This window comes from Anser brachyrhynchus (genome assembly GCF_964034855.1).
Source record: "Anser brachyrhynchus genome assembly, chromosome: 8".
NCBI classification, from domain to species: domain Eukaryota; kingdom Metazoa; phylum Chordata; class Aves; order Anseriformes; family Anatidae; genus Anser; species Anser brachyrhynchus.
This window is the reverse complement of record NC_137702.1, coordinates 2,406,482-2,418,573: the sequence shown is the minus strand read 5'-3', so window position 1 is coordinate 2,418,573 and position 12,092 is coordinate 2,406,482. Positions and strand designations below refer to the sequence as shown.

Below are 12,092 nucleotides of genomic sequence, written 5' to 3'. Positions count from 1 at the left end.
GGCCTCTGGGCTGGGCTGGGGGCGCTGGATGGGCTTTAAGGTCCCTCCCAACGCAAACCGTTCTGAGATTCTGTGATTATGGGAAATAATATTGAGGCTGTATTGATCGTACTTCATACACCAGGAGCCGGCAGCATGCGCTAAGGGGCAGTCACACGGCTTACACGAGGCACGGCACGAGTAAGAGCATGAGAGCACCGGGTCTGGTGGTGGGTGGTGATGAATCGTTAACTTGTGGAATTTCTGCTGCAGGACACAACGGGCTCTTAGGAAAAGTTATCTGAGCGTGTACCGGGGCCACTTGGCCGCTGCAGGTCAGATGCGTTTAAAAACAGCGCAGACCCTCGAGGTTTTCCGTCAGGGGTGTTAACGGAGCTAAGCCTGGAGGGTGCCGCAGCGCCTGGCGTCCGGCCTCCTGGGCTGGGGTGCCCGGCGCTGACACGGGGAGGAGGGCTGCTTTAAAACAACCAAATAAAAGGCGAATAACAAAGGGCGCCGCCTTCCCAGGTCGCGGCCCCTCAGCGCGCTCCCCGCGGCCTCCTCAGGCGGCGCGGGCGGGCGGGAGGCGGCGGCCGAGGGGAGGAGCGGGGAGGGGAGAAGGGGCCCGGCCCGGCCCGGCCCCGCGCTGCCCCCGGCCGCCTCCTTCTCCCCGCCGCCACTCCGCTGCCGGCCCCGCCGCTGCCGCTCCTCCCCTGCTCCGCGGTTTGCGGCTCTCCGCCGCCGCTCTCCCTCAGCGGCGGGGCCGCGGCGCGCAGGGTTCCCCGCGGCCGGCCGGGCAGCGGCGCCGCCGTCCCCTTCGCCGTCCCTTTCCCCCTCATGGCGGCCGCCCCGCGGCTCTAGCGAGCCCCCCGGCCCGGGGGGAAGTTGCCCTCCCGCCGCGGCAGCATGGCGCGGGGCGGAGGGCGGCGGGAGGAGGCCGCCTCCACCGCAGCCGCCTCAGCCGCCCGGGGCCGCCGCCGCCGCAGCCCGCGGGGCCGGGGGCCGCTGGGCCTCGTGTGCCTGGCGCTGCTGTGCGGGCTGGGCGCCGCCGAGGCGGAGTTCGCCATCCTGGAGGAAGCGCAAGTTGTGGCGGCGCAGATGAGGAAACTGGCCGCCGAGGAGCTGGGGGTCGTCACCATGCAGGTACGGCCCGGCCGGCCCCGCTTCTGCCCCGCCGCCCTCCCACGCGCCTCCCCGCCGATCCCCGCGCTGCCCCTTTTCTCCCTTTCTCTTCCCTCTTCGCCTGCTCCTTTCCCTTCTTTGCGAACTTTCCCTCCCTTTGTGCGGCCCCGGGCCGCCGGGGGCTGCTTCGCCGCCGTCCCCGCTGCGTTTCCGCGGCCCCAAAAAGAAGGGGCCGAGCCCCTCGGGTCGCTCCCCGCGGCCCCCAGGCGGCCCCCGGGCAGCCCCTGCCATGGGGGGAGCGAATTCAGTTTGAAAAGCCTCCCGCGCTGAAAGGGAGAAGCTTTGATGCGGTCAGCGGGGGTCTCTACCCAAATGGCCTTTTATCTGCTCCGAACTGGCCCCGTCCTGTCACCTCCGAAGCATCTTTGTGTGGGGCGGCCTCCCCGGGCCGCGTTTTGTCCAGGGAGACGCTGAGGGAACGCCGCTCTTGTCCTCGAGGCTGGGAAGACGCGGGTTGAGACGGCTTCGCTTAACGGGGGAGGTTATTGCTGTACCCAGCTCAGGAGAGTCGCTTTTTTCACACCCTGTGCATCCCCACGGACGTATTTCTCCTCAAAAGATAGGAGCGTAATCCTTTAATGCTGGGGTGCCGGGTGGTGGGAAGTAAGTCAGTGTAATTGTATTGCTAAATCTGGCCTGGCGTGTTTTAAAGAAAATCAACTATTAAAAACACCTTAATAGGATCATCTTCAATGTGTGTTGGCTTTAAAAAAAGCAACTTGCACAGCAATATACGTGGGTACCGTGCACACCACGCCTTGCAGGGATGAGGGAGAGCCCCATCTCCCTGAGAGTCGCTTGTCCTGGCCAGGGAACCAGCTGGGTGCCGGTGCACAGGGATGCAAATAACGTTAGAAAGCCTTATTTACTATTACTTGGCTATTTAAGGCCCCAAAGTAATGTAATGCGGTGAAACTGGTAGTTAAACTCTGAAAACCCTTTTCATACCGAGCTCTATTTTTGTAAGCTTAATATTTTGGCTGCCTGAACTCCCATCAAGCTAACGTGCAGCCTGTCCTGTGCTCCCTCCTGTAACATTATTACAGCTGTTTAAGATTAAAAACCGGTGGAAACGAGCCTCCCCCGATTTTAGAAGCTTCTTTGCTGACCTCCCGCAGTAGAACAAAAAATGTTATGACATGTGTCACTGCAGCCCGTGGTTCGTAGTTGATTTGAGGGTAGAATTTGCCTAAGCCTGCCCAGACGGGGCCGGGTGGAGCTGGCGTGGAGTTCCCCTGTCCTCCGCTTGTGTGGGGCTGGTGGTGAGCGTGGAAACCATCGGAGCACAAGCGGGTGCTCTGCCCAGGCATAAGGGATGCTGGGGGGATTTCGGAAGAAGGGAGAGGGCTTTTGTGCTTTAATTGGATCTAAACCGATGGGTGTTGCCCTGGTTTTGGAGGCAGGTCCAAAGTCGGTGGGGAGCCATGGGGACAATGGGTGGTTGGTGCTTGTGGCTGCGTAGGGCAAAGGGAGTGAAGGGGCAGAGGTGGGAGACATCCATAATTGCAGGATGAAACTGGGGGAGATGTTTTGGGGAGGTAGGAGACAGGTGGCTGTGGTAGTGAGAAGGAAGGTTAATATCCAAACACTTGGCAGCTGTGGTTTTATTCAATCCTATACGTCGCAGAGGGGGAAGCGGCAGGACCGAACGCTGCTCTTGCACCCTGCCGTCACGCTTTGGTCCTTCTCGGTTGCAGCTCCCGCTCCGCGCGTCCCGGTGATAGGCAGGAGGAGTGTCACCAGCCGCTGGAACGGGACCTGCGTGGGGGAGAGGGCTGTGGAGGAAGGGTAGGTCTGAGTCGGGGAGGAAACGTCCAGTGGGTGGCAGAGCAGGTGGAAATGCTTACTTAAAGAGAGGGAAGGTGAGAGGGTGGTTGGGGTGTGTCTGAGCTCAGGGAAGAGTCTGGGAAAAGAGAAAACTGTAAAAGGAGCCTCCATAAGCGAGGGAAGGGAGGACGAGGGGGAGCCTACAGAGGAGACGTTAGAGGAGCAAGTGGAAGAGGTAAGAGGAGAACCCCCAAATTTCTGAGCCTTACATGCCTGTGAAGAAGTGCAGGGTGTAACGAGTATGGAAGCTGGGAGTTGGAGAATACACTGGATTTCTGCTGGAGCAGCAGTCAGCGCTATAAACAAGATCCGTCTCGTCTGCGCAGTGTCTCCTTCCTGTCCTGCATTCTCCTTTACCAGAACTTCACGTAATTAGTGCAGCAGTAAGACGAGCTTGGTGTTTTTAACCTAATCGCATTACTTTGCCCCGTTGGGAGGAACAAGATGCGTGTACATCGGCGTTGTGATACCGGCTGAAGCCACGGGAAGAAGGAGGATGAGAGATTTCTGATGCCAGCATCGCCCTGACAATTGTTTTTGGCACTCGCAGCTCAGCTATTTATAGACGCCTGCTGAGTGTCTGACTGGTGCTTCTAAGCAATGCTTTTTCTCGTACCTGCGAGTGCTCCGGTTGCACGTGTGAATTTGTTCCTCGCTGGGGCTGCGTGGAGCAGCTGAGGGTGCAGAACCGCGGGGCAGTGGTGTGGCAGCGAGGTGTCGCACGGTGTTCGCCGGGTGGGAGCCCTCGTGTGCCGCTGGGCTGGAGGTGTGCGGGCTGCTGCCTCTGCTGGGCGTTACAGGTCTCGGTGCTGCTCCTGGGAAAGAGATGTGGTCCGTGCCGTCCATCAATAGCCTGACTTCTCTCCGGCACCTATTTATTGCTGTTCCTGCTCTGCAGGGCTGTTCTGCAAGAGCCGCACTCAGTGACGGTGCCGTGTTTGAACGCCGTGTGTGTTTCCTTTTGTGCATCGTAGCGTGGGTTGGTGTATGTGCAAATGTGTGCCCGTCTTTCTGCCCGGGGTGATCTGGTGAAGTTTCCCCCAAAATTCATCAGCGCTGCTCCCAGTCTAACCAGAAGCAGCCACCCCGCAGCCTTTCTTTCCTTGCTGTGCGGTGACAAAGGCAGGAGGAGAAGCCTCCTTGGCATGCGGGTGGATGGACGCGACGTAGCAGTGCAGAAGACGTTTGCCGTTTTAAGATACAGCGTTATTGTTTGTAACTGCCCGTACTGAAGTACTCCAGTGCCTGGGAAATGAAATCCAAAGGAAGATGTCTTTGTGGCAAGATGCCTTACTGGTGCGTGCCCCCCAGCTTTGGTGGGGCTGGAGCGGGGAAAGGCGCCGCTGTGAGGGGCTCGGGCTCTGCTGGCTTCGCCCCGCGGGCAGGATCCTGTCGGGGTGTTGAGAGAGAACCACGCAAAGAAACGGGGTCGTGCACCAGCAGCAGGACGCAGGTACGGTACCTGAAATTACGTATAACCGTTATCCTCTTTTTGGTTAGTGAGAGCGCGTGGGGATGGTGGCCCTGTAGTTATCGGGAACAGATTTCAGTTTGGTGGCAGACTTCAGCGGTAACTACAAACTGAGCACCTCCTTATGCTAAAACTACAACAGAAATGGGGGCTGTGTCGTGACCTCGTCTGCCAGCGGTGTTTCCCTCGGCTCCGTTACCTGGCCAGGCTTAGCCGGGGCTCTGTGACTCAGTTGAAATTACCGAGTAGGTCGCTGCTTGAGCCAACCGAAATTCTTCGGCCGGGAGGTGGAGGCAGGAAAAGAGTAAGTGGGAACTTTTGCGAGCGTTTTGTTTTGGTTTTGGCAGGATTTAACCCTCCGAGCGGCACGGGGCGCACAAGGTGAGAACTATTGAACCGCGCTTTCTTGGTAGCGTTGGGCAAGGGAGCATCTCCGCCTACAAAATGGGGATATAATGCTTTCGGTGAGAGTTGAAAGGATTAAGCAACGCTTTGAAGATGAAAAGCACTGTTAAGTGCGTTTATAACTTTCAAGATACACGCCGCAATGTTTCTAGCCAGATAGTAACAAAAGTTACAGGCCCAGAGGGCCTTGAATATTTCTGAAGACAGCTCTGCCATCTGAATCCTTTACGCTCACTCCGTGAAGGAAGCAGGGCCCTTTCTCATCGCCTGTTGGTTGGAAGAAATAAATGGGTTTTGACTGTGAAGATAGCCGCTTGCTGCCCATTTTTTTCCATGCTGTGGTGGGTTTTGTTGCTCTGTTTTTGTTTTTATATTAATACTTGCTCAGATGACGTAGGGACATGTAAAAATAATGAACAGCGTAGTGCGTGCTTCTGCAGCCTGACTGGCAAATGTGTTCTGTTTATTTTGCTAATACCTCGCCCAGCTGCATGTTCTTCAAGACACACAGACTGAACGCGGACCAGAACGGTGCAGCAACGCGGAGGTGTCCCGGGGTTCCTGCGGGGAGGATGAGGTGACACCTTCCTTCTGAAAAATCCACATTCTTTGAAGATTTCTGGGTGATGGCAAAGAGTCACAGTCACAAGAACCGTCTGCTTATTTAATCTCTTTGAAAAAGAACACTGGCAGAGTACAAATATATTTTTTTTTCTAGTGGGATGCTCTTCCGGTTAGTGACAGTGGATTTACAGCTTGGCAGAGAGAAATCCCATTTCAAGCTGCACTGCAGACCAGTCGAAATACCAGAACCTTGGTTCTCCACCCCTGAAATAGGGGTTTCATACACTGCCCCTCTAATTTCTATAAGCATTTGTAAATAAATCTGTGGGTGACTGGGAAGTTCTTGTGCAGCAAGTGGTGTAAAACACTGCGAGTCCTCAAGCACCGGATCCGAAACCTGGGCATCTGCGGACAATTTAGAGCCCTCGACCAAATGACAGCATGGAAAACAGCTTCTGTTTTTTTTTCCTTTTATTTTCAGGTTGATTCCAGCTTGTGAAATTGAAATACAAAAGGGGAAAAAAAATAAGGAAGGCTGATAAATGTTTGAGTAGATCCTTCTTGCAATTTGGCAGTAGTGCTCGCTTTAGTAATAATTACAGGGTAGAAATCAGTGGAGTAAAATCTCATCTGGTTTACATGATTATGTCTTGGTTTGAATCCAGCTCCGCCAGCCTTTTTCAAGGCTCTGTGAAAGCCCGAGACTGCAGCAGTTTTTCATCCTGTTCCACTTGGATTCTTTTTTTTATTTATTTCCAGCATGAAACATTTCAATAGATCCAGAGAGGTCCTGGTGGAAGCGCGGGGAGGACGGCGGCGCGTAGGAGACCGAATCTGAATTTTTAATTAGGCTTTGAGTTGTTTCTTCAAAGCGGCGAGGCATCGTTAGCGCTGTAAGCCTGGGTGCAGTAGCGAAGACTGACATTTCGCTTCAAACAGGGAGAACGCAGCTGTCCTGCGCAGATAAAAGTTGCCGGATGCGGCGCAGCAAGGTGGGTCGGCAGATAGCGAGCTGTCCCCCTGCACCGCCGCGCCGAGGACCCTGCCAGGCGTGGGGGGACGGAGGAGTCGCTAACAGGAAGACGTCCAAGGGAGCCGTAAAGCAAGGGGGAATCTCTCGGCTGTGGCAGGGCTGATAACGCGTAGGTTAAGAAGGCAGGAAAGTAAATACAGCCAGCTTTTTTTCGTAGGTTCCTTCAGCAGCGGAGGTGCCTAATGGTCCTAACGCAGCAGAAGCTGCGGTGGCTCTGGTAGCTTGACCAGGAGCTCGTGAGAAGAACCTTAATGCTTATTGTCAAGTAAAATCAAATGCTTTCCACTTCATTTCAGATGGAAAGGCAAGATACGCTTGAGAACAGGAGAAGATATAAAGCATTGAAGGATTTTATTTTGTTTATCAGTTGTTTTTTATGTTCATGGATAAAAGGATGTATTAAGTATTAGCAGAGTCTCTTATTTAACAGTTACTCTTTTCTGTTTATCAGTTATTGATGAAGAAATTGAAGGGGGGGAAAAAAAGCTTGGAACCTTACCAGTTGTGCACGCTGCTGTGGAGGAGTGCCCGGCTGTAAGGAAGTGTCCCCCATTTCCCCGTTTCCCTTGCCAGGGCCACTCTGTGGCCTGAACTCGCGGCTGTGATGCCGGGCTGCTTGTGTGCGATGCTGACTGCTCACGGCAACCTGGCGTGCGTCAGGGTGCATGGGAAGCTCTGCTGGGGACTTCTGTAAGGGCTCGATAACGTCCCAGGAATGATTTATTTCCATGTGGTTGAATAGAAACCAGTCACTTTGGGTTCTTTCTTTTTCTTTTTTTTTCCTGAACACGGGTAATATAAGTTAAAAATCTGAGTAGCGCAATTTGTGTGTCAGTTTTGGTTTTGTATGTCAGAAATTCTGGCAGTTCTAACTAACAGCTGTGCTACCTCTCCTTGTATCGTGGGCTTAACACAGAATAAAGCAGAAAACTGTGAAGTACTGAGCATCGGGCAAAGCAGAGTGCTCTGCAGTCGTGGCTTTCCTGGAGCTTCTTGTTGTTGCATAATGCGCAGCGGTAGTGAAGTCTGAAAGGATATCCTCGTGCTTTCTTTCCCATGGAAAACGGAATTTAATACTGATATTTATCCAGCGTCTGTCGTTCAGTCGTGCCTTTTGCAGCATGGGATAGAGTACGTGCTAAGTCATTGCTGGGATCCTGCACTGCGCGTGTCCTTCTCCGGTACGGGTCTCTGTGAGGTGCTGTGCTAATTTTGCAGAGAATCTGAGCCGACTTGTGAAATAACGACGGTGACACAAGTCAATAGTAGTGGTTTCCGGGACCATGGAAAGGTTTCCCGGAGTCACTTATATCAGCTGTGGGTGAGGTCTCTCTAGAGTCTCCCGAGTGATTTTGCCAAAGTCTATTTGCACAATTCCAATCGTTAGTAAAAACAAACTATTACCTCTCCTTTTACCGGCTTCTCAGCCAGGAGCAGCTGATAAAACCAACTTTTCACTGGCGTCGTTTCCCTTTAAACACAGCTTTGCCCAGTTTTCGCTCTGTGCTTCGAGGCTGCAACCGTTCTCCTAGCAGAGAAGAAAAGCCGTAACACACTTCTGAGAAAAGCTGCAATTTCACTTGCAGCAGTTCTGTGGGGCTGTCTAGCGAGTGCTCTTTGTCCGTTTTTGGCCCTCTTTTGCACGTACTCCTGCGATGCGAGAGGAATTTTTGGCTACGCTCACGATTGTCACAGGTGGGAATGAGGCCAGGGAAAAAGCCTTGAAAATAGACACATCTGGAAGTTCCTGTAAAAGCTTCTAGAAGCTGGAACTTCTTAAGCAGAGTTTCTTGTGCATGTGCCCTGGTAGGGCTGCAGGAGGATTCCTGTGCTGCTTTTGTGGATTCCAGACCAAGAAAATCCCCTGGAAGCTGCGTTTCCAGAGGCCTCCCTTGGCAGCTCAGTGGGTTTCCTACAAAGCTTGCTTCGCGGCCACAGGGAGGATGAATGGAAGAGGCAACGTTACGCTCCTTATTCTGATGATTGGTGGTTTTTTTACACACCTATCAAGGCTGGAATTTGGTTGTGTGTTGTTGCTTGGGGGTGTGTGTGAAGAAGCAGTTAATCTATTTCCTATTTTGTTGTTAATGAGCGTTTATTTGGATTAAAAGCGGAGCTGTGGAAACCACGTGCCACCTGGTTCAGCCTCTGTAACTTTTCCAGTTCTGATTGCTATAGCCTTAGCAGCACGTATAGTGCGAGCTAAATAATTATTATTTTGAAAATTGTTTTTAAGTCGAAATCCCTGCTTGCATCCGCAGGTGAGCCGAGCGGCACAAGAGCGGGGTGATGGCACCACGACCCTTCGGTGTGGTGCCTTCGTGACCTCCCTGTCTCCAGTTCAGCTCCTGGTTCGCTCCCTTTCTGCCAAGGAACTATGAGAAATATTTCCTCCTGGGCAGTACTTTCACCTCAGGAGCAATATCGGACGCAGCAGGGGGAGGTGTTTGTGGTGTTGGGGTGGAGGGGAGAAGGTACAGATTGCCCAAAATAATTGTGGTGGGAGCCTGCTTGCCTGGAGCGAGCCGAGGCTGGGAGCCACGGCCGGAGGCAGCTCAGCAGCCCGCGGAGGGCTGCCCCGGGAGCAGGAGGGGTTTACATCTGGAGTAAGAGGGGGAGCAGCTCGTGCTGATTCACTGATACAACCTGTTGGCTTTTCAGGTGCTGAGAGCACGCTCCTGGCGCGCCGGGGACTGTGGTCTCCACCGTGACGCCGCAGACCTTCCTGCGGCTTTGGGGGACTTGTGTGTATGGGGGCGGCTGCTCTGCACGCACAGGAGCTGCCCAGTTCTTGCCCAGGCCCTGCTGTGCCATCCCTGCTCTGTCCTTCCCCTGCTTCTCAGACTTTATCCCATCTGTCCCTTGTGGTGGCTCTTCAGGTGCCGTGATTATCACAGAAGCTGCTGAGGAAAAGACAGGTACAATTATGCATTGCTGTGCTGAAAAGCTGTGTTAGCAACGTGCCTCTTAAAGATATTCTTTTGCACTTAGAGGCTTCTGAGCTCTGCGTTGCCTTTTATTTGTTGGAAAATAAAGGAACCAGAATTACGTGGGCCAGGAGCATAAGGTCTCACAGCAGGCTTTCCTACTGCGTGCGAGCAGCATTCGGTACTGAAATGGCTTGGAAAGTCTTATGGGGTGGATGACTTTGGTTTTGGAGACCTAAATACCATTTGGGCAAAAAAGCAGGTTCTGTCCACGTTGCGACAAGTGTAATACACGGGAGAAAAGTCCCCTCCAGTGGATCAGAAACTGTAGTTGAGGTAATTGTACGTGGTGGAGGCTCACCCGGTGCAAGCTCTGGAGGCTGAGCTGCCAGCAGCCGGCACAGGCAGGCCGTTGGCCAAACCAACGCTTTACGGGCAGAACTTGTGTGTTGCATGACAGGCATGTGAGGGATAAAACAAAAGGATATTTAATTTAGGAATAACACCTTTAACAATTTTAACAATGAAAGGACATTTAATTTAAATATGCTGCAACCGTGGGCTAGGCGTTCAGACTTCCTTGGACATATTTTTGCCCAGGGAATTTGATGTAACGTGGGTTTTTTTAGTTGCCTTTCATTTCTCGCCCTGGTGGCTCCCCGGGGCTTGCCTGGTGTGATGTGGGATTTATTCCCTCGGTCTGCCTTGGTGGAGTTCGGCTACAGGAAACGATGTACGGGGCGAACTGCTCTGTCTGGTGCCGGCAGGAGGACGGGAGTGAGCGCTGGGGATGGCAGACTTGGCACGTCCCCCAGCTGTGGGCAGGCACCTGGTTTTAAACCGCAAATTTCAAAGTCTTTGGTCTGTTAGATTAAAATTAGAAAGTGTTATTCCTGGATACAGTCTCTTGTATTTTGCTTGTAGGAGACTGTGATTTAAAAAAAAAATCACATTTGGAAAAAAGTTAGTAAATACATCGCAGAGGAGGATGAAAACAGCAATCTTCAAGCTTTCTTAGCTCTAGATTAGCTTCGCCGATGTCAGGTTGGCAAGCGACTAATGGCATTTAGAAGCCTACCTTCCCTCATGCGTTACTGCTTGGGTGTGTGATTTGGGGCAAGGTGAAGGCCGTTTTTCTTGTTTGTTGCTTAGTTTTGACTGAAACGGAGCTATCACTTCAAATTGTAATATCTGGCGCTTTTACAGCAACGTCCTTCCCCTTTGATTTTCACAGTAGTTTCGGGTGTTGAGTTTGGTGAAGGGAACAGAGTGCAGTGACTCCTCTGGCTTTCTGGGAGGTATTTAATGGTTGCTGAAGGCAGCGGGTGGAAGACCCGGCTGTGTTTGGCCGAGGTGCCTGCGCTGTGCTCAGCTCTCGGCTGGGAGTGTGGCGTTTTATCACAAAGTTCCAGTCAGTTTTTAACAATTTAGATACAGACCTACTTACAGTACTGTATTTCCATTAAAACTTGTGGATGCCAGGCCAAAATGAAAGAAAAAACCTCAATATAACCCTAATAGCAGATATCTACCTTGATAGAAATGGCTAGTCATTTGTTTCTGTCTGGTAAGGAATTGGACCTAATGAATTTTAAAATAGTGCTTCATCATGATGATCTAATTATAATTTTGCATCCCCCTTCGTATTTATGCATTTATTCAGTAAGTTGTTTGCTGTGGGTCTAGAAATACCTCAAAAAAATACATTCAGGACCCATGAAAAAGCAGCATTTGAAAGTCTGAGGTTGCAGTGACCAAGAATAGAATAACAGCCTCCAAAAATAAATGAAAGCCAACATCCATAACCACAGATCTCGGTGTTTGAAGTGGAGGATTTCTCCTGAAGGAGCAGAGGTGGGAAGGGAAGGCTTCGAGTCGGGCCCGCAAGGAGGGAACATGGACGTGCTCCGGGAGGGGGTGTGTGAGGAGCGGGGCCTGCTGCCTCGTGCTCTGCTTCACGTGTTGTCATCTGAATGCTTTGGAACGGCTTGAAAACCCGTGAAAGGAAAAAATAAGCAGCTAGGATAGGGTAAGATAGTCATTATAAAGGTTAGCAGAGAAACGGACATTGTTTTGGGGTGCTTTGAAGATGTAATGAAAGCTGTTGCCACCTCTCAGCCAAGTTAGAAAGGGCTGCTAGGCTTTGATGTGCGCTTGGATAGCTGAGGCTTCTTCAGGCTCTTAGCTGTTTTTTATTCATCTACGCTTTGCTACGGGTTTGATACAAACAGAAAAGAAAAAGTTCTTGTGTATTCAGGGCCTTTGGACCCGAACCTTGGCCCTTCTGGAAGCGCAGGTGACAACTTGGGTTCCCAAGAAGTGGTGCTCGTGTTCTAAGGCCCTAAGTCTGATTGCCTGTGTGTCCAAAAAGATATTTAAAATATTAAAATCTTACTACAGTAAGTCTGTGGGCTGGTCGTGTGGCTAGCTGCAGATCCTGCAGAGGCCATTATGTGAGGCTGGAGTAAAGCCATACCCACGCTGGTGAAGACTGTCAACTTGTGGCCTTGCTTTGATGCAGAAAGGAAAAAAGGCGGATTCTTTCTGTTCTCCCCTTTGGGTTGAAAAAAATAACTCGTTTTTTCCCAGGTCTGGCAGGAATTTTTTATCTACCTGAGTTATTCAAACTCTTGGGAGATCCCAGTGGGCGAAGGAAAGGGAGAAAAACGTGTAGGAAGGGATGTAATGGAGAAGGCAGGTAAGA

At 52.1% G+C, this 12,092-nt stretch overlaps 1 protein-coding gene and 1 long non-coding RNA gene across 3 annotated transcripts in view; both read left to right on the top strand.

The window, feature by feature from the left end:
- The first annotated feature begins 491 nt into the window (after positions 1 to 491).
- CACHD1 (cache domain containing 1) overlaps positions 492 to 12,092 on the top strand; it is a 102,760-nt gene continuing 91,159 nt past the window's right edge. The window contains exon 1 of one of the 2 annotated variants that reach the window (XM_080603368.1): positions 492 to 1,122. In XM_080603368.1, coding sequence (XP_080459494.1) covers positions 886 to 1,122 — 237 coding nt within the window. In that variant the 5' untranslated portion in view covers positions 492 to 885. The remainder of the gene's footprint in view (positions 1,123 to 12,092) is intronic. The other variant, XM_080603369.1, reaches the window with a different exon arrangement.
- LOC308199342 overlaps positions 1,135 to 12,092 on the top strand; it is a 30,396-nt gene continuing 19,438 nt past the window's right edge. Inside the window, exon 1 of the long non-coding RNA XR_013954584.1 lies at positions 1,135 to 12,086. This is a non-coding gene — a long non-coding RNA (uncharacterized lncRNA). The remainder of the gene's footprint in view (positions 12,087 to 12,092) is intronic.